This window comes from Henckelia pumila, chromosome 3, assembly GCF_033568475.1.
Source record: "Henckelia pumila isolate YLH828 chromosome 3, ASM3356847v2, whole genome shotgun sequence".
Taxonomy (NCBI): Eukaryota; Viridiplantae; Streptophyta; class Magnoliopsida; order Lamiales; family Gesneriaceae; genus Henckelia; species Henckelia pumila.
In genome coordinates this window covers 29,767,622-29,791,390 of record NC_133122.1, presented here as the reverse complement: position 1 = coordinate 29,791,390, position 23,769 = coordinate 29,767,622, and the positions used below count along the sequence as shown (strand labels likewise).

Sequence of the window (23,769 nt, the reverse complement as noted above, 5' to 3'; positions counted from 1 at the left end):
ATTCGGGGACGGGATGGGGAAGGCATCCCCATCCCCGTCCCTGTCCCCGCCCCGCCCCATCCTACTGATGTACCGTTGTTAAAACATGTCGTAGTGTATGGTTTGGAATTATTTAAGATGCACAACCTTGTAGCTGAGATTATTTCCCATGCAGCCAACAATAATATTCAATGTGTGGTTCTCAAATATTATGCAAGCGGTAATTTATCTTCAAAACTGACGGGTAACTTTTGAGACCAACTAGCTTTGATTTCATTCTAGGAATCATTGGTTTTGATAACATCATTTTTTATCTTTAACAAACATGAATTTACTTTGGAGTGACGCGGTTAAAATTCTAATGGGTGTGTCATACTTCCTATATGCAATCCATACATTCCATACACCACATAAATTTGTGTATGGCAACTTCAAGCCGGAGAACTTTTTGTTGGACGTGAGTTCTAAATTGAGTTGAAAATTGTTTGATAAAAAAAATTTCCCCCTCTAATTGTTGTGATATATTTTTCCAGTGGATCGTGTAATAGCTTGTGATCTAGAATCTTTACACGAGGAAGGTAGCGATAACACGTTGGTGTAACCAATATATTGAGAAGGTATAAATGTGAATTTATTATTTCCTACATATGCAGATATCAACACACTGCCACAGTTTGGAACTTAATTAATATTGAGTGGCTCCATCTTAAACAGTTGTTTTTTCTGAGATACTGGTTTGATAGTACTTGGTCCAAAACCATTTCGAATACCTGGGGATCAAAAAGAAGATATATTCATGTTCGGAAAATTCATGATTGCGATTGTAACAATTATTCCACTTGTTAATCCAACAGGAAGAGGTTGAAATTATAACGGTCTTGCTTTGACATTTAATAGCTGTTGAACTAATTTTACTTTCTTCTCATACTTTAGATTCTAATTTCCATTAAAATGAAATAAATTCTTAAGAAAATTTTATACCTTGGAAACACACTGATTCGATGACCTGCCAGAGGCAAGGATTTATTTATCCTAGGGTATGAAATAATAATTTGACAACATGACTAGTGGAGGGTTTAATTTGCCCATTGCTCTATTCGATTCTTCGCTCTTATTGTCATTCAGGTGGTCAATTTCTTTGTTAGAAATAAGCATATATCAGTGGAGTGCATGTATCCACCAAATGCACAACTAGTACCCTTATCTTTGTGCACCCTGATCCTCATGTATTGTCTATTGTGCTAGAAAGTATTGTTTTACTTTGCTTACAACCTTGAGTAGACCTTCACGACTTCACGGGTATGAATACTTAATACATTATATGATGCAACATGTATCCTGGACTTGCATCTGGGTACATATTTATCTATTTTATTGAGGTCTAACATGCCATGTCTCTCCCATTGCAAAATCCTTTGTAATTTTGGCATCATGTTCACCTGATAGTATAGTTATTTTCACTGTAATTTCTTATTTAAATATAAAGATGAAGTTTGACTTTGTTCGCAGCTAAAAACAGTGGCAAATATAAGGTTGCTTCTGATTTTAAAACTTTTACTCATCCAAGATATGCTATATGCTTTTTTATTGTAGTATTCATTTTATTGCAGCATGTGGGTGATGATGAACTAGTACATGAGGAGGCTTCAATAATTCACTGATGATGTTCATGATGAAGTGTTGTTTTATTGCCCAAAAGAACTTAGGTAAATTTAATATCATATTAAATGTCGTACTTCATTAGCTTAATAATAATGTTAGTAAGTATAGAATATCAGAAATCTAAATGTGAAATGTTACTTGCCTCTTCGACACTCTCATTTTTGTTGGAGACTCTAAGTCATGGTTTGTGACTATTTTCAATGCATATTATTTTCTTTTTGATGTTATTAGTAACAAATACGTTTTGATGCTATTTGTAACAAATCTGTGTGGAATTCTGAATTGAATAGTGATAAAAACTAATTTCACTGGAAATATAAGCTAGTGGAGTATGCCATGACTCTCAAAGTAGATGCTGGAATAGAACCAGGTGTCGACCTCGGTCCAGTGATTAGTAAGCAGGTACACTCAAATATCTTTGTTTTTGCTAGTAGTCAATTAGTTGGATTGCTTTCATTAAGTTGAGATTCTGAGTGAAATGTAATTATTATCAATTAGAATTCATAACAAGTAACCAGAGCAAAAGCTTTCTTTATTTTTTTATCCATATGCGCTTGTTAGTGAATAAAAGATGCAATCAGGAAGGGACAAGAAAACTGCAATTATTTAACCAGCTCAAGGTCATATTTCTATTTTCTAATGATTGAATTAGAAATAGAATTTTGAGTGATTTGTAACATTAGAAAATTGTATATTAAATTTTATTTTTGAAATTTTAAAATTTTATTGATTTATAATATTGAAAATTTCTATATTAAATTTTATTGTATGTTTGTTTTTATCTGAAAAAAGACCACGGTTTTTCACTGTTGTCGTAGGGAGTTTAAAACTGTTATTGAAGACCGTGTTGTTAAATTCTCAAAGACAACGCTCAAAAACTGTTGTATTTGAAAGAAAAGACATCAGATAAAATCCTTTGTCGTTGAGCGTGCTTTTAACAACGCCATCAGTTACAACAGTTGTAAACTCATTACGACAACAGATTATATCCATTGTTCTTTGGCGTTTTTGTTGTAGTGGGGGTATTTCCAAGTTGATACTATGCACTCTGGCGCCTCCAGTCTGAGCATGAGTTTTTTTTTATCAAGTTATCCAGTCCACGTCATATGCATGCACATATAGGTTTGTATACTCAAATTTATGTACTGGACGTAGCACTCACGTCCATGTTTTTATCTTGGAAACCCCATTCCACGGGGTCTGCGTCCATGTTTTTATCTTGGACGCCTCATTCCAAGGGGCAGGGCTCAAGTTGGATAATACTGACAAGAGTGGTCCTTGAAGCGAGGAGCAGTGCACCCTGATGTTCTGAGTTTTATTATGTTGTTTTATTTAGGTTGTTGAGTTTGATACATTGTTCGATTTGGTTGTATAATTATCTACTGTTGGTTTGAGGTTTGATACTATTGTTTTTCTGATGTTATTTGATTATGTTTATTGAAGTTAATTACATGCTTAAGAATCTGATTAGTATGTGATTCTAGAGATGGTCACTACAGTGTTGTTGTCAAGGAACTGCATGAATCTTTTGCTACAAAATCAAAAGTGCGAATCCAAGACGCATACACTCAACTATTTGCTCCCACGACAGTGATACACTCGGACTAAGCAAATATCCTCCAGGATACAATGAATTCTTAAGAATGTTGTTTTCAAAGTGCACGCTTGATAACAACGTCGAATACCTTGTATGTCTTCTAACTTGATAATCAAATGTTTGAATATTGTATCTGCAATATAAAAATATCCAAACCACAAATATTTTGATGAAAAATATTTTATGCTGAAATTGTGAAGAACCACTGTGCAGAATTTTCTCACTTAGAATTTCTCAATTGATTGTGTTATGATTGATGCAACATTTATAATGACTGAATCATTTTCTATTATAAGACACGTCTTTTTTTATGATACTCATTCATTTGAATCGTCAGAAACTGCAAAAACCACGAAGGGATGTCATAAACATACGTCTCTATTCATTTCAGACTCGAAAGAACTTCACATCATGGTGCACCAAGTTCCTGGTTCCTTCAGTCTGGTTCTCCTCCCACTTTGGTTCCTTCAGGTTCTTTCCGATACAATCTATCATTTCCAACATGAGATCTTCCATTTTTATGAAAATGACCAACACAATATCCACAAAAAAAAACAGAACGATAGATTTATTGACAAGCTTCTTGAACCAATACTTCCTGCTAGATACTCAAAAGCCCAATATATAATTATATATATATATACATACACATGTATATATGTATATGTATTGGATGAAAAGATTTTAAATCTGTGAATTTCAAATATATTCAAATATACTTTTAACCTTTAAAAAAATGTACTTTTTGGGTTATTCCAAAAGCAAAACTATGAACAACAAAACTCGAATATCTTCACAATGATATGATATTATCCACTTTAAGCATAAACTCTCGTAGTTTTGCTTTTGGAATCACTCAAAATGAATCATACCAATAGAGATATCATTCCATATATTAACTCATGATCTTTCAATGTGAGACTTTGGTTGACTACCCAACAAAATTAATTCTAATTTATATAACTCGTGTGTAAATAAGTAATGTATGAATTTAAAATTTGATCTATTATTTCATTTTTAATAATAATATTACAAACAAAATCTATTGATTTGAAATCGATCTTTCCACCCAAATATATACGTAAAAGATGAAGAAATTATATAACATGGATAATAAAATTGGGACATCGAATTATTTAAAAAATTGACTAAATTTAAATTATATATATAACTGATCCACCTGGACTACATCGGGGTATTTTTTTAAAGCTCGATCAATTTTTTTTTATATAAAAAAAATGATCTTCTCAACGGCTCAGTCTATGCTGGCAGTCGGGCACTGCCCAATCTGCCAGCATCGAGGGCCCGGATCACATCATGTGATCTCCCGAATGATCCGGGTCGTTGCTACCCCATCCGGGCACTGCCCGGTTGGGGTAGCATAGACTGCTCCCTTCTCAACTGGGTAGACAACTATAGCTTTGGTTGAAGATTACTATTTGTGATTCAAAGATTCCTTGTGAAAATACCTTAAAGGGAATATATATATATATATATATATATGCGGAGGCGGAGAAATGTGTTACCATACCCGAGATGTAATCGAAAATAATACTCAGATTTGCGCAGTCACAATGTACCTTCTGTTAGGTGGATGGAAGTTATTGGAAGTGGGGGAAGCTTCAGCATTTAATTGACGCGTAAAGGAGCTCTATAAATAGAGCTTCTTTCCCCGCAGTTTGAACAACTCATTCCTCTCTTCTGTATTAACATTAGAGAAGAGAATAAAGAGAGGAAAAAAAAGGGTTGTTTTTTTCGGTGATCTCTTGTGTGAGTTAGAGAAATATTTTCTCGGTAATACTCGAGGTTTGGGTGTGGTGAGAAATAGTGTTTTGTATACACTTGTAATATTTCTTTGAATATATATATTGCAGTAGCTCCGTGGACGTAACCTATATTGGGTGAACCACGTAAATCCTTGGTGTTCTTATTGATTATTTTATTCCGCAATTATTATCGTCATGATCGCTTCGGTATAAATCCATAACAACTGGTATCAGAGCTGATACGGTGTCCGAGAGCCTTAGTAAAAAATTTTCTTAAAATTCTGAGTATGCTCTGTGGTTGCAGCTTTGACTGATCTTCCACATCAAAAAATTTTTTTTTGAAATTTTATTAAGGCAGGAGAAGCGATGGACGAAAATGATGGATCGGGACTTGGAATCAATAAGTTTGATGGTACAGATTTCACGTTCTGGAGGTTACAAATTAAAGATTATCTGTATAGCAAGAAGCTACATCAACCTCTATCCGGAGTAAAGCCAGAAAAAATGGAGATTGATGAGTGGGAGCTCCTTGATCGATATGTGTTAGGGGTAATACGATTGACCCTTTCAAAGAACGTGGAACACAACGTGGCGGTGGCAAAAACCACGGAGGAGATTATGTCCATTTTGTCGGACATGAACGAGAAGCCATCAACAAATAATAAAGTGTTTCTCATGAAAAAATTATTCAACTTGAAGATGGAGGAAGGTGCTTCGGTGGCGGCACACATCAATGAATTCAACACGTTTGTTTCCCAGCTAACATCGGTTGAAATCAAGTTTGATGATGAGATCCATGCACTTATTCTTTTGGCGTCTTTACCAAATGTTTGGGAGTCGATGCGGGCAGCGGTTAGAAATTCTGCTTGAAAAGGAAAGTTACAATTCAATGATGTCAGAGATTGTATCCTTCGTGAAGAAGTTCGCAGGATGGATTCGGGAGAAGCAACATCATCGAGATATGCTCTAAATCTCGAAAACAAAAGTAGGGGCAGGAGTAGCGAATAAGGTTCTAACCGATGGCATGGCAGATCCAAATCAAGGAGTGGAAAAGACAAAAATACCTTCGAAAAGAAATTAAAGTGCTGGAGCTATGGTGAAACTGGTCACATGAAAAAGGACTGCAGATCACCCAAGAATAATGCAAATGTTGTTACTGAGGATGCACATGATGCCTTAGTACTATCCATGGAAAGCCCAGTTGATTCTTGGGTTATGGATTCGGGAGCTTCATTTCATACCAATGGTGATCGTGAGGTATTCAATAATTACATTGCTGGTAATTACGGAAAAGTTTTCCTGACAGATGGAAAACCTTTGGAAATAGCTGGTATGGGTGATGACCAATTGAAAATGTCAAATGCATCTATCTGGAAACTCAGCAAAGTAAGGCATGTACCAAAGTTGACCCGGAATCTGATCTCAGTGGAACAGCTTGATGACGAATGTCATAATGTGACCTTCGGTGATGGTTCCTGGAAAGTGAGCAAAGGATACATGATTATTGCTCGAGGACAGAAAACTGGAACCCTCTACATGACTTTCAGTTGCAGAGATACGTTAGCGGCTGTGAATGCTGGAACTAACTCGAGTCTATGGCACTGTAGACTTGGACATATGAGTGAGAAGGGAATGAAGTTGTTGTTATCAAATGGGAAGATGTCGGAATTAAAAACTGTCGAACACAAACTGTGTGAAAGTTGTGTTCTTGGAAAGCAGAAAAGGGCGAGCTTTTCGAAAGGCGGTAGAGAACCGAAAGCAGCAAAGTTGAAGCTGGTTCATACTGACGTGTGGGGGCCATCTCCTGTGACATCCCTTGGATGCTCACAAAATTATGTCACATTTATCGATGATTCGAGCAGGAAAGTTTGGGTTTATTTTTTGAAAAATAAATCTGATGTTTACAAAACCTTTATGAGGTGGAAAGTCATGGTGGAGAATGATACCAACTTGAAGTTGAAGTGTTTACGGTCTGATAACGGATGAGAATATGAAGATGATGAGTTCAAGAAATATTGTGTGCTGAACGGGATCAAGATGGAGAAAACTATTCCTGGTACTCCTCAACAGAATGGTATGGCTGAGAGGATGAACATGACCCTGAATGAACAAGCCAGGAGCATGAGATTGCACGCTGGACTGCCGAAATCATTTTGGGATGATGCAGTTAACACTGTAGCATATTTGATCAGAGGACCTTCGGTACCGCTTGGTTACAGAATACCTAAAGAAGTTTGGAGCGGCAAAGAAGTAAACTTTTCGTTCTTGAAAGTGTTTGGTTGTCTCTCATATGTTCACAAAGATTCAGACAGCAAAACAAAACTTGATCCAAAATCAAAAAAGTGTTTCTTTATTGGTTATGGAGATAATGATTTTGGTTATCGGTTTTGGGATGACCAAAATCGAAAGATCATTCGGAGCAGATATGTCATTTTCAATGAGCAAGTTTTGTACAAGTACAAATCAGACATTCTAGCTATAGATAAATGTCCTGAAGTTAAAAAGACAAATGAAATTCCACTGATAGATATTCTTATGAATGAGTCGAAGGATAGTAACCAGGAAGAAAAAACTGCACAAGAAGCTGATCCACAAACTCCAGTGAATGAACTCAGAAGATCTTCGAGAACAATAAGATCACCTAAAAGATACTCCCATGCACTTCATTATATTTTGCTGACAGATAAAGGTGAACCGGAGACCTTTGAAGAAGCAATGCAAAATGATGATTCAACCAAGTGGGAGTTAGCCATGAAAGATGAGATGGATTCATTGTCATCCAATCAGACTTGGGAGTTAACAGAACTTTCGGAAGGAAAAAAGACATTACACAACAAGTGGGTGTACCAGATCAAAGAAGAAGTTGATGACAGCAAACGGTACAAGGCAAGACTTGTTGTAAAAGGCTTTCAACAAAGAGAATGCTTTGATTACACCGAGATTTTCTCTCCAGTGGTGAATCTGACCACTATCGAAACTGTACTTGGATTAGTGGCGAATGAAAACTTACATCTGGAGCAGTTGGATGTAAAGACGGTGTTTCTTCATGGTGACTTGTATGAAGAAATTTATACGAAGAAACCACATGGATTTGAAGTACATGGGTCAAAGAAAATGGTGTGAAAACTTCAGAAGAGCTTGTACGTTCTCAAACAAGATCCAAGACAGTGGTACAAGAAGTTTGATGGATTCATGAATAACAACGGTTTCATGAAGTGTCAGGCGGATCACTGTTGTTATGTGAAGAAGATTGATGGTTCTTATATCTTTCTACTGCTATATATGGATGATATGTTGATAGCAGGATCTCGCATGGAGGAGATTGATAAAATCAAGAGAGAGTTATCAAAATAAATTTCTATGAAGGATTTGGGTGCTGCAAAACAAATCCTTGGCATGAGGATTTTAAGAGATCGGATGAAAGGAGTCTTGAAGTTATCTCAGACATAATACGTGAAAAATGTGCTTAGTAGATTCAACATGGATGAAGCTAACGTGTGAGTACTCCTTTGGCTAGTCACTTTAAACTAACCAAAGCTCAATCACCATCGACGGAGCAGGAGCATGCTTATATGAATAAGGTTCTTTATGCCTCTGCTGTTGGAAGCCTCATGTACGCAATGGTGTGCATCAGACCAGACATAGCACATACAATGGGATTTGTGAGCAGGTTTATGATCAATCCAGGAAAACAACACCGAGAAGCAGTAAAGTGGATTCTCAGATATTTGAAAGGTACTATCAGTTCATCTATGTGCTTCAGAAAGTCAAAATCAAGCTTACAAGGTTTTGTAGATGCCGACATGGGTGGTGACCTAGACGGCGGAAAGAGTATTACTGGATATGTGTTCACATTGGGTGATACGACAGTAAGCTAGGTGTCCAAGTTGCAAAAAATTGTTACACTTTCGACTACTGAAGCTGAGTATGTTGTAGTGACAGAAGCTAGCAAGGAGATGATATGATTGATATCATTCCTTGAGGAGTTGGGTCAGAAGACTGGGGATAGCACATTACACTGTGACAGTCAGAGTGCTATTCATTTGGCAAAGAATCTTGTTTATCATGCTAGGACGAAGCATATACAGGTTCGGTACCATTTCATCATATCAGTTTTAGAAGTTAGAATCTTGATGCTTGAGAAGATTTCTGGAAGCAGAAATCCAGCTGATATGTTTACGAAGGCGGTGATCACTGACAAACTGAAGTTATGTTCGACTTCAGTTGGACTGCAAGTATGATAAAGGAGGCACGAGTTGCTGCATTGACTGTGTGAAGCCATGATTGAAATCAAGTCTTCAAGTGGAAGATTTGTTAGGTGGATGGAAGTGGTTGGAAGTGGGGGAAGCAATTAAATGCTTCACTATAAATAGAGCTATTTTCCCCTCAGTTTGAACATCTCATTCCTCTCTTCTGTATTAACATTAGAGAAGAGAATAAAGAGAAAAAAAAGGTTGTTTTTTTCTGTGATCTCTTGTTTGAGTTAGAGAAATATTTTCTCGGTAATACTCGGGGTTTGGGTGTGGTGAGATATAGTGTTTTGTATACATTTGTAATATTTCTCCGATTATATATTTTGTAGTAGCTCCGTGGACGTAGCATATATTGGGTGAACCTTGTAAATCATTGGTGTCCTTATTGATTATTTTATTGCGCAATTATTATCGTCATGATCGCTTCGGTATAAATCCATAACACCTTCTTACAGTGAACTAAAAGACAAAAAAAAAAACAGCTAGTTATCAACGGATGCATTTAAATCAATATACTACGGGTTAGTTAATAAATCAAAAAAAGAAGTATAAAATTTTTTTGGATGATACGTCTCAAATTAAATTAAAGATGATGTAAAAATTACATCGACGCAAATTTTCAATCAGATGAATAAATAAATAAAAAAAATATGCAACAAAACGGTTGAAATAAAATATGTAATGTTAACATTTATAATTAAAAACATTCAAAATTCAATAAAAAATTTCAGCAACGAATTAAACTCTTTTTATGCATAGCCACTAGTAAAAAAAATTTTAATTGACAATGTTGAATGTCAAGTTAGCTAGTACACGAGAGCACGCTTCCAAAATAGCACACCCCACATCCTGGAAAGATTTTAGTTCATAGAGTTTAGTACTTAACCATGAGCCAAGAATCATAATATTTGACTAGCACACAAACGCACGCATTGCGTGCATTATCCTCACCTCGGTCAATTTTTTATATATATAAAAAAATGACCTTCTCAATTGTATTTATTTTACAAATTTTTCCAATTTCATATGTGATGTTGTTACACGGTGCTCCGCCTTCCCATATCTTGAATTATTTACAAATAAATCAAACACTGAATAATGTGATAATACCAAGTTGTCATCGACATATTAGAGAAGACATTTATCACATGTGTTTTATTTATTTTCATTGAGGAATATATATATATATATTCATTTTAAGGTATTTCCACGAGGGGTCTTTGAATCACAAATAGTCATCTTTTACTTTTAGCTGAATAGTGGCCGGGGGGAAGCAGAGCATTTCTTGGGCTGTAAACAAATGGCGTTAATTCAATTTAGCGTCATTTCACTTCTCCTTATTCTCCTCTCCATTTCGCTTTCTTCATCCAATCCATCGGCCATCCAAACCACGCCGGAGAATCCGATCCTCTTGCCGACCGACAGGCTCTCCGGTGGCTGGAGAGGCGTCGACTTATACTGCGAGAGCTGGAGGTTCACGGTGGAGACTAATGACGCCGGAAGCTGGACCCGAATCCCTGAAAAATGTGTTGATTTTGTTCAAACATACGTTACCGGTGATTGGTACGTGATGGAGTCGGAGGCCGTCGCGGACGATGCGTCGGCTTATGCCAAATCGGTGAACATTTCCGGCGATGGAAAGGATGCTTGGATTTTCGATATCGACGAGACCTTACTCTCCAACGTTCCGTACTATGCTATTCATGGATTCGGGTGAGTTTAATTCATTGATTTCGTGCTGATTTTTATGAAATGGCCCTATAAATCAACACTAGCATCATCAATCAAATCTTCGGAACTAGCTAGGTGCCGAAAATGGAAAAAATTTGTTGTTAAATTGCCATTTTTCATCCGAAAATTCATTGGATCGGCCCAATCTTTGGACTAAAATTCATGAGTCTGATGGTAAACCAATATTCTTAAGATGAAATGGCGCACATGCATAATGATTGTCGAAACTTGAGCATTCCTGTTGATTTTTAGAGAGAGGACCTCGAAGTAGAATGATATAATATATTGGAAATGCTGGAGTAGTCCACTACATGATCTCCGAACATTATCGTTCGCAACTACATAAGATTTACACATCCCTGACTCAGTCATTCATCACTTAGAAATTACAGAACCATATTCTCTTCAATCGCCTCACGTTGGTATTTTTGCGGTTGGATCATTAGTATACAGGTTAAGACAACCATTCACGCAATCAATGCTCAGATAACTATCTAGATTGGTCACAATGCATTTATATTTTGTAAGGTTTATATGCAAAGACATAACTTTTGCTCAGCTCATTCTCTAATATGCAAGTGAGGGTCCTTTAATTGATCGAACTTTGAGGACCTGAAGCTCTTTCTTTTTTTTTTCAGCAAACATTCACTTGGTTTTGTAGAAATGTAGCAGTTAAAAGCTAGCCGTTGCAAGATACAAATTTTATGCATGTTTCTTCTAGTTGGCTCTGCCAACTGTTATAATATTTGTCTAGATAGACTCCTCTACTGTAATAAAATATTACTGCAAGCAGTCATGCTGAAATCTATTCCGCAGTCTGTTTTTATGCTGCATATGTGATTAGAACCTCTTCAATATCATCAAAACAATATGTTATCATTCCGGTAATGTAAGACCTTGTGTTCTTTTGTTTGCATGTGACAGAACTTGTGAGTTATAAAATTCAATCATGTGGTGCAGTTAGCTTTCTCGAAACATTGAGATAGATGAACTACGATGACCAATTTCATTCAATGTTTTTCTTAATTGTATACGGGCATCCTGCAAGTTTCGTGAAGGTGTCTTACATAATTGGGTGGCTCAAACCCTTAGTAGATCCCTCATTGTTGAGGAGTCAGTAGGCTGCCGTAGATATTTATTTTTAGACTTTCGTTTTAAATGAGCTTTCTAATGTTCGAATGCTGTGCCGTAGTGGAAATATCACGGGGAAAAAACCTCAGTAAGCAAGTACGCTTTCTTTTTTATAGAGTTGAATTCAACATATTATCATACGACACCTCTGTTGGTCCCATTGAACTTTTCTATCTCGTATTTTGCCATCATCTTGACTACAAGAATCCTGCCTTATAAAATCTTCAAAAAATCTTTTCTGATGTGGAAGATCAGTCACAGCTGCAACCACAGAGCATACTTAGAATTTTAAGAAATTTTATGCCAAGGCTTTGATACCACTTGTGATAAATTGGCCCGCCATAAATGAAAACATGCACTTCAATTTGCCATCTACCAAAAACGTGTCCTTGACTTTTCCTTCATTTTTTTATTCTGCTGACAACCTCCTTCATTGAGTAATTTGACACAAATATTTCTTAGCAGCGTTAAATGATTGATTTTTTATGTCATTACTATCAGCTGACTCCTTACATTTTAGCCACAGAATGATCTTTAGATGGAGTTGTGAAGTCAAGCTTAGTCTTACCAAAGCAACTTCTGAACTTTTTCATGAATCTTCTTTCAATTGCTGCCATTTCCTATACGTGCACTGTAGACTAAATTGTGCTGTCACATTGAAATTTGTTTACATTATATGCTGATGCTTGTCAAGCTCTGAGGATGTAGTTTGGGTTGTCTACATGGATTTGGTTCTACCATTTTTTATTGGTGCATCATAAAAGGACCTCTTTTTTGGAACCTATGATGGCATGTCAAACGGCACTTGCATTCTTGGAAACAACAAATCAATATCAGTTTTAGCTTCAACATCAACTCAATCCTTCTTTGGCTCTAGATGATGGGTATTTTCATTGCTGAGAATCGAAGCTTGCAAGAATTTTGTAGATTATGGAAAGTAACATTGTTCATGCTGCTGTGGTATGGTTCCAAAAGTTAGAGTTACTTTTGTTAAAACCTATAGCTGGTGTAAATTGTCAGCTCCTAATGGTGGATGATAAAAGTGATTGTCTATTTGACTAATTGGAAAATGGAAGGTCATAGCTTGGTTGTTATGATTGCAATCTAATGAATCATATCATCTTATGATCTTATGATCCTAATATTAAAAACGATAAGGAATCATGAACTGGGTTTTAGATTTCAGGCCACAAGGAAACACACTGCTAATTCAGAAAAACAAGTTAATATTTTATCGGTTCAATTATTATCCTCGCCAAGACTTTTATGTGAAGAGTCATAATTGCCTTTTGATAATTTCTAGTGTATATGCAATTTAGCACTCCAGGTTTCATAAAGTGGATGAGCTAAACTGAGAATTAGAAAGGGTAAAGTAACTACAATAACAATTGCGCTTCAACAAGATCTGCTTCACACATAAGTGTCCTAATGGGTAGACCGCAACGCAAGTACTAGAACTCTTGAACTAGAAAAAGGGACCCAAAGAGCTCACTACCTTAGGGTCAAGCCGGTCTCCGTCTGGCAGAGTAGAATACCGATCAAGGGTGAAAAGAAAGAGACAAGGGTAAAGTTATGATGTTAAACATGAGTACAGAAACTTTTGGAACAATTGATGTGAGGGTCCAGCCAAAGGTTCATATCGTAAACCTTATTGAATATCACTCATACCAAATAATCATACATTCGACAGTTGATGCTTTTTTTGCTCGTGAATGATTTCTGTGTCAGTTGTGTTGAGACAAATCTGCAGAGTTTCTTCTCCCACTATCTATGAGAACATGTAGAAGATGTATGAAATTGACGATTGTCTTCAGCTTGATTCTATATGGTAAAATCTGTTTATTTTCTTTTCTGGTTATAGTGCAGAGATCTTTGATGAACTTTCTTTTAATCTCTGGGTGGATTTGGCTGAGGCTCCTGCTTTATCAGCAAGTTTGAGATTGTTCAAGGAGCTTGAGGAGCTTGGATTTACGATAATTTTACTGACTGGTAGGGATGAATCTCAAAGAAATGCTACAGAAAGCAATCTACTGTATTCTGGATATAGCAACTGGGAAAGACTTATCCTGAGGTAAGAATATCAAGATCCATGATTTTATGAATTCTGAGCTCCGAACACGAGCTTGAACATGTCATTTTTTGAAGTAGTCGATTATGATTTTGTTGTTGCCTTTTTTCTCCATGGAATATTTTAGACAAAATGATGATCAAGGGAAGCCGGCGACCATCTACAAATCTGAGAGAAGAAAGGCATTAGAAGATGAAGGTTACACAATTCACGGAAATTCGGGAGATCAATGGAGTGACTTAACGGGATTTTCGGTGGCCAAACGTTCATTCAAACTACCAAATCCTCTTTATTTTATTGCCTAGTTTCCTTGAAAAAATGTCTCGATTTCACTACACGCACACGCACATATATACAGCAATTTGTAGTGAGCTCTAGCATGGCTACTCCTGCAAGTGGTGGAAGTACTCGATCCAGGAATTGGAGCATATTCCAAGTGAAGTGTTTGAAGACTTTAAATTTAATGTTACCAGTGCGAAGTTCAGACTTCAGACCACATTTTGGTCTTCTATTCTTGTGTTATTATTATTATTATTATTATTATTATTATTATTATTATTATTATTATTATTATTATTATTATTATTATTATTATTATTATTATTATTATTTGGACAGTTATTTCTTGTGTTATTGATTAGTCAATTGCAATGTTCAGGGGACTTGTTTGTCCCAATTTTTTTTTTTTTTTTTGCATCAACATTTTAAAATTTGATTTTGATATACTAACTTCTAATTTTTCGATTCTTTTGGTTCGATTGATGACGTGACAGTTTTACATGTCAACATTTTTTAGATTCACATCAGCAATTGGACCAAAATAACTGAAAATTAAAAGTTATTGTACCAAACCAAAGTTTCAAAAGTTAATGAACTAAAAAAAATTGATAAGTTAATGGAAAATATTTTTCCTACTATTTAGGGAGTGTTTGCAAAAGATTATGTTTTTATAGAAGCGATTAAATTTATAAATTATAAAAAATTAAGAAAAATCAAAAGTTGTTAGTGTTTGAAAATAATGTAAAAATCTAAAAATCAAAGTTGGATAGTGTTTGATAAATAAGTGATTTGAGTGATTTTAACATTAAACTTTTTATTAGAATCACTTTGACCATCTCCAGCAGTTAGCACTAAAATAGTGCAACTTTTACACTATTATTATGTAAAATATAGTGTAACTAATACTTCATCTCCAACAGTCTTCACCAAATCTCTACACCAAAAGAATATTCCATAATATTCTTGATTTTTACATATATTTTATAAATTATTTTTATTATATAAATTAATGTGGTAAATTTAATTAACAATTATATGAATTCGTATACAGTTTATTAAATAATATTTTTGAAGTTGAATGAAATATCAACCAAATTAAAATATAATATTGCATAAAATAATTTGAATATTTCAATTCCACTTATTAATTTAAAAGTGATATGTAAAATATTATTAATGTTATTAAAAAAAATTATATAAAAATTATAAAAAACGAAAATAAATAACAACAAATGAACCATAAAATCCATAAACAAAAAGGTAATAAAATAAAATTAAAAAATATATATTTTGGAGTTGCACTGTTCACATCTCCAAAAAAATTGTCAATTTGTCGTTCACTGCTGGAGCACATTTTTGCACTAATTTCCACCAGCACACTATTTTAGTGTGCTGCTGGAGATGGTCTTTTGGATAATCATAATCACCATATGACTAGATTTTGGATTTCAATTAAGTTAAGCATAATATAACACATAATCTGGGTTCAAAAAACACACAAAAATGATTTTTTTTAAAGTCAAAATCTAACAATCACTTGTTTTAATGATCGCAAACACTCAATAAATATATGAAAACATCCCCAGGTCATGCGAGCAAACTAGCCTGTTATGCTTTAGAGGAATTTAACCTTTCCAGTATTTAGTAGTCGAACTGAGTCGGAATATTTCCCATTTCGTGAGGAGTTCATGTACACGACGATCCATTCTGGATGATTTTTAGTCGGTATTATTTGATGCATACATCTTAATCTAATCTACAATATGCATACGGATGATATCATCGATATATATTAATCTGATGATAAAATTTTTCTTAGATTATACTTGCTATTGTCTATATATATGCGTGTGGAATCCTTCGACTCCTACGTACTCATTGGTTGAGTATCGGATTTATTGTCTGGCTTAACGTAGTAGCATATAAACCACGTCAATTCGATAACTGCACATGGCATGCAATATGCGAGAAGATCGACTTAAAAACTGTTGGTAGAGAAAATTGAACTCGCAATCTTTCAGTCTCACACTCATCTACTCCACCAATTCAAGCATCCCATAAAACATCATTACGATTATATTGACTCTCAACGAGATCATCAATATAAACCTTACAGAAAAGACACAATCCACAAATCTTCCAGGTGGAGGAGCCCCTCAAAATGATCAATCACTATATGCTTAGATGTGCAGGTGATATGTGATGTAAAATATATTTTCTTACTCTATTTTATGTAACAAGTTTCAACTTAATTGTATATGGTCCCCTCTTGAAGTGTGATGAAAATGTTGAGAAGTAAGATCTGATGATGAACTAAAAATCGGATATGTTGTCAAATTGATAGCTAAAACCCCACACAGATGTGTTTTGTGGTACACATAATCTACGTGTGTTTATAAATGAAGTCATCCAAAACTATATATGATATAATCAGAAGCCAAAAATGTAACTGTATCGAAAGTCTCGTTTCTTTATGGTTTTAAAATTACATTTGTCTCGTATATTTAAGTTTGTGTTTATTGTCAAATATATTTAAAAAATATTGGAATAGTAAAATTTACAAATAAATTTTCAATTTACCTTTACTTAATGAACGTTTTAATAGGATAAAATTTTGAAAATGGTTAATATATATGTTTAATGCATGATGGGGTAGATTGTAAAAAATAAATAAAATAATACTAAATATTTGTGTGCCACAAATTTTTTTAAAAGGTTTCAACTATTAATCGTATAATGGCTATATTTTTTTTGTTTTTCATATAAATTATTTGGTTTTTTGACTTAATGCAGTCATGCAGACAAGGCGCACATGCAATTTACCTGCGAAACACGGTGGCCTGAATGTCAAATTTTGTTTTTATTTTTTTCTAATAAATGTCAAATGTTGTTTTACACTACATTTTCCAGGAAATTTACTTTCCCTAATCTAAACTTAATTTTACATTCAATCTCTATCAAATATATATATATATATATATGTGTCATATATGTTTCAAATTTTTTATCTACAATTTTTTTTTTCACTACTTGTACCTATATGTTTTTCTCATATGAAAATCGATACAAAATATTGAAAATATGATACTAATAGATAATATTTAAGGACCATATGCTTCAATTTGATGCAAATATGATTTTTTTTACTATGCAAACATGTATACAAGTATCGATATTAACGATACGTTCAGGGGCGGATTTAGGATTTTACTTAATTCAGTGTAGATAACAATATAATGTAATTAATAAAGAAAAAGGCATCGAATAATTGACAACCAGAAATAATGTATCTTAAGATTCGAAAACAAGCTAAAGACAAACAAAAACACTTGTTAATGGATCAGAAAATGCTATAAAATTACGAAGAACAACACGCGTACATAATTCACAATCAAAAAAATTGTTAGAAATAAACTCTACAATCGAAAAATAAGTATGAATTGATTCCTGATCACAAAATGGGTACAAAATTATTATTATTTTTTAAAATAAAATTGGTACAAATTAAAAAACATTTGAATGATTGACGAACATTGAAGGAAAAATGAACCCAAGATTTAGTGAAAACATTCTTGATTTTGTAGAGAATATGAAAAATGAGATAGTATGTAATATGAATTGGAATGGTTGTTAATCAAAAGTATATAACTCGTGAGGAGAAAATACTATACATAAAGGTTATAGATTGTTTATCTGGACAGTAGTAGCACGTAAAAATTTTAAATTTTGAGTACAAAATTTGGATCCAAAGAATATTAAAAAATTGTTGTTTTTTGGGTCTAATGTGAGCAGCTAAGCCTGTAATAAAAACAAATAAAATTTTAAAATTGTGATTCTAAAAATTATAATATATATAAATAAAATATTTTGTGGCTTTTTGGGCCCAGTGTAGGCAATTATACTAGCTCTGCCCATGGATACGTTTGTCTTTTTTGGATAAAAATCGGTATAAAACATTGAAAATATAGTATTTATATAATATTTGAGTACCAACTGTTTCAGATCGGGTACGCACATATGACTTTTAAGTACTCAAATATGTGTTGCAAATATTGTTATTAGGGAGTGTTTGCAATCACTAAAAAAATTGATTGTTAGATTTTGGTTTTAAAAAATCACTCTTGTGTGTTCCTTAAAATCAGATTATGTGTTGACTTCTACTTAATTTTATCGAAATCCAAAATCTAGTCATATATTTAGGTAGTGTTTGCAACCTCTAAAAATAAATGATAATGACTTATTTTTAGAGGTTACAAACACTACCTTAGTCATATGGTGATTATGATTCTCCAAAAGTGATTATAGTAAAAATGTTGATGTTAGAATCACTATAATCACTTATTTATCTAACACTGCCCAACGTTGATTTTTCACTTTTCACCTTTGTTTTCAAATATTATCAACTTTCGATTTTTCTTCACTTTTTTTATAATTTATAAATTTAATTACTTTTACAAAAACATAATTTTATGCAAACACTCCTTGTTCAAATTATACACTCAAAATTTTATCTTTCGTACCAAATCTAGCTAAATCAGTTAGTACTCAAATATCAGGGGCGTAGCCAGAAAAAAATTTCACCCTAGGCTGACTGATTCGATGAAAAAATTAAAATAATTTAAATAAAATATTTAAAAATTAAAATATATTAAAATTATAATTTATAATCAAGGAACACTCGCAAAATATTTAATGATAACTATAAATATTATATAGTGACAAAAAAATATAAACTACTAAAGATGTGATTGATGTACAAGTGAGATGACTCCGAAAAAATGTTGCTGCTTGTAAAAAAAATTAATTTTTATATATATAATATATTAAACTATCTCATTCAATTAATATCCTTACAATATACTCAAAATGAAAAATATGATATTTCAAATAATATAATACATCATGAAAAAAATTATAGATGAACCACTCAAAAACACCTCATTTTTTAAAAAAAAACAAAAACAAAAACACCTCATTTAGATCAAAGAAATGAAAACACTTTAAATATATAAATCCTAAAAATAAATTACTTGAAAATACAGATCATGATTTCCATTTTCCAATTAAAAAAATACAAAAATGCCATAGAAAGTCATAGAAAGTAAGATTAAATCATTTTAAAAATTTCACTTCACAATTATTTACAAGAAACCCACGAACACACATCAATAAAATCAAGCAATTCAAAAATAACAAAATATAATTTTAGAAAATACAAAAGTCTTGATAAAAATTAAACTTTTAGAGGAATTGGAAAGAAACATGACAAGAAGCAGAGTTGTTTTCTCTTTCTTTGAATTATTTTTTAATAAATCAAAGCAAAAAAAACTCACAAATATATTTCAGAAAATAAGTTGGACCAAATATTGGGCTAATTAAAAAATTTAACCTAGGCTAGGAATACACATATATTATAACTAATAATTAAAAAAAAATTTAACCCCGGGCCGAAGCCCACCCCAGCCTCTGGGGTGGCTCCGCCCCTGTCAAATATAATATGTTAATATTATATTTTCAATGTTCTGTATCGATTTTTACCCGTGAAGAAGACATGTGGTCCCAAAGAGTACGTTTTTTTTTTATCAAAGCGTTCATACACATTTTTTTTTGAAGTACTAAATATAAATTTAAGTTATAATATGGGATTTAAAACAAATTTACCTTTTTTTAAAAAAAAACTAAAACAAATTTACCCTATATTTTGATATGAGGAATATGAATTTAAATTTTAAAATATGACGCATGCCATGTTTTTTCTCCAAAATATCTTTCTCCGTGGTCATCCTTCTTATTACGCATTAAGTAAGGCACCGTTCTGTTCACGGTATTACTAATATATGTATAACTCATCTCATCTCATCTCACGTTCTTCTCATCATATTATTTATCTATATATTAACTATTTATTTTACATCAATCAAATCATTAATTATTTATCTCACATCAATCAAATCATTGAATTCAAATTACTATATTGAACCTAATAAATAATATAATTTTTATTTTATTTATTGTTAAAAGGATAAAATAGTCATTTAACATTTTTATATAAAATTTAATCAATCAAATCAAATAAACCATAATCTATCAATCAAATTCAATATAATTTTAACTATCATTTCTTATTTATTTTTTATTACATTATACTATTTATCTATATATTACTTATATCATACCTCAAATCAAACGGTGCCTAAACTTAAGATTACACTTTATAGATGGACAAAATATTTTACATTATTTATTAAAATTTAATTCATATGTACACACTGCATATCCTAAGATATAATGTTGTTAACGAAAAATCAGATATTTGTTTTCAAAAGAGACAAATCTATTCGATCTTTCTCTTGCTATTGAATATTGATTATCGAATTTTATTTCCCCAACATTTGTATATTGATTATCGAATTTCATCCAATGTAGTTTGGATAAATCAAAATTCTTTGATTCCGATGTCAAAGTGCGCTAACTACTACAAAATATGAGAGATACGCGTGATCAGAAAGATCACTCGATTATCGAACCAAAATTATTGACGACGGGAATATATATCAATTTCCAGTTGTCTTCATTCCACAAGTGCATCTCTTTGGGGAACACAATGTCTTCATCCCTTTTGTCATTCTATAATCTTTTCCATTGAAGGGACTCTCAAGGCCAATGTGATGCTCTTTTGCAAAGTCCCTCCAAACTTTACAGGCATATTGAATCTTTAATCTAACTCTTAATTTTTATTTTTATTTTTATTTTTACGAAAATGCTCTATTTGTTTTTTTTTTTCAATCTAAAATATAATATCTAAAACGTGAAAATTTTATAAGTAATTTCTGGCATGATAAGTGTTTATAATAATTTTTTTAATCAAAAATAAAATAAAATTACATTTTTTTTCTCTTTAAAAACTATTTATCCAAGACTTAATTCCTCAATAAATAAGCAATTAATTCCTCACTGACTGAGCATCCGACAAATTATCGATTCGTACACGCAGCTATTGCTCCAATGTTTATTCACGGGTCGCGGAAGGGTACTACCATTACTATCACTATCAGAAGTCTTTTTGCAGGTATAATAATAATATTAGTAATAATAATAATAATATTAGTAATAATAATAATAATTTAAAACTCTGCCCAAGTGGGTGATGATCGTAGCTAATATGATATTAGGGTTTTAAACGGATCGACAGTTACGAGGTTTTTGACGTGGTTCGATAAACATGTGGTTCGTATTCAAAGTTATTAAATTTGAACATGTTTGAATGTTTTTTCGAATTGTATTCGAGACAAAATTTATTAATAAAATATAATTATATATTTAATATATATGCATTTCAAGCTTTTAGTATATTTTGAGTTTCCGAACCTTGTTGTCAAACCTTAAATTAATATTCAATCAATGGTTCAAACATCTCGCGAATAAGTTCAAATATTTAGAGCCGAACTCGAACCAAAAGATATAAAAGTTTTGAATTTTGAATCAAACTCAAATATACTTACTTCGAATTGAATTAGAGTCTTAAATTTTTGCAAATATTCGGCTTAATGCGTCTCGTTTACACTCATATCTTACAGCAATGTCTCGGATTTGAGACGAGATCTCGTGTTTGATATCCAATTAAAATAATCCTCCACCTAACTCAAAAACAATATTAGAATCTTTCGCTAGGTTTTTTCGACCCGAAGTTGGGGATATAAGCAATGGCGGAGCCAGGATTTCAGCTCCATTCGAGTTAAAAAATTTTAGCGAAAAATCCAAAAATCATGGAAGCTGAAATCACCGATTTTTGTAGAAAAAATAGTAAATTTTTTTATTAAAAAAACTAGAAAAAAATCGCATCAAAATTAGTTACAAAAAGATTAAATATTTTTCAACGTATGTACAAATTTCATATTTATTTGGTCGATATATACTTTATAAAATTGGGAGCATTATAATGTCAGAGAACTTTATAAGATGAAGAGTGAAGAATATGACACTAACACAATAGTAGATTTGGAGAAAAACCCTTTTTTTAACTAGTTTTGAGAACTAAAAGGTGGGCTATTTTATTTTTTTAATCGGACTACCCGGATTAATATAACATTAACCCCAAAAATAACACTTAAAATTCATTTTTCAAATTTTTGGGTCATATAAAAAAAATTTCAAAGCCTGCCTCGGCCCTTGGATATAAGGTATGCCTTGGTTTTATTTTAAAAATTAAGTTTTTTGTCTAAAAACCTATATTACTCGGCACTTAAAATATTGGTTACAAATATATCTTTCTCTAAATCTCTTCCTTCATTTTCTTTTTCTTACTCTGTGTAGTGTTTGTGATTGTTTTTAGGAAGCATTTTTTTTTTTTATCTTTTTCTTCACAAAAAATTTTGTGAAAGGAAAGCTAAAAAATATTTTCTAGAAACAATCTTAAACACTACCAATCTGTGCATTTTTTTTGCCTTATTTTAATTCTCCCACAAATAATCTTTGACCTAGAAACTTATTTACATTTCCAAAAGGTCCCGATTTAGGCCGCAATTCCGATTTCTTGATACTGAGAAATGAAACCGAACTGCGATTGTTATTTTTTTAATATAAAAAAAAAACAAACAGAGATATTCTGGAACTGAAACAAATTTTTTGGAAGATATTTTGGGTTTCGATTCACATTTTAAATATTAATCAAGAGTCATTTGCAAGAATAGGTCTTTAAAAAAAATCTCATTCAATATTTACACTTAATATAACTTGCTACATTACACCACGTGTATTTTTAGTTTTGAGGTTTTATATATATAAAACTTTTTTAATACAAGTCAATTCTTCCAAACCACCCCCCATAATCACTCTTTCAACAATTTTCTATCTTTTCCCCTCTTTATAGATCATGTATGGTGCGTAACTTGGCACCATACTATAGTGGAGGATGAGAATTTGGGACATTCTAGTTCATGTGAAAGTGTCCTTCATTTCCTCCAAAAAATACAGGTGTTCATTCTACCTAATCATTTTTCTTATTGCTTATTCCAATTCTTATTATGTTTGTTCACAAATATACTATGGGATATATATGATAATCATAATCATTCTATAAAAGAAAAGACACCAAAAGAATAAGATAACAGGTAAATTTAGACAAGAGCCAAATCACAAGTTGTGAGAAAATATCAAAATGAAAAGCATCAAATTTTTGCCATGAAAGAAGTAATCACAACAGCAAAAGTTTATGTAGTTACGACATCATTTCTAGTTCATCTATCGTCAAGATCTCAAATTTAGATCGGTATAGATATTCGAGACTCAATCACATCTCCAACT

At 32.7% G+C, this 23,769-nt stretch overlaps 1 protein-coding gene across 1 annotated transcript; it reads left to right on the top strand.

Annotated features, from left to right (window-relative positions):
• The first annotated feature begins 10,477 nt into the window (after nucleotides 1-10,477).
• LOC140890495 (acid phosphatase 1-like) lies at nucleotides 10,478-14,749 on the top strand. The gene is made up of 3 exons (XM_073298337.1): nucleotides 10,478-10,970; nucleotides 13,981-14,190; nucleotides 14,315-14,749. Exons 1-3 carry the CDS (start codon nucleotides 10,558-10,560, stop codon nucleotides 14,490-14,492), a joined length of 801 nt encoding a protein of 266 aa, XP_073154438.1. The 5' UTR covers nucleotides 10,478-10,557; the 3' UTR covers nucleotides 14,493-14,749.
• The last annotated feature ends 9,020 nt before the right edge of the window (nucleotides 14,750-23,769 follow it).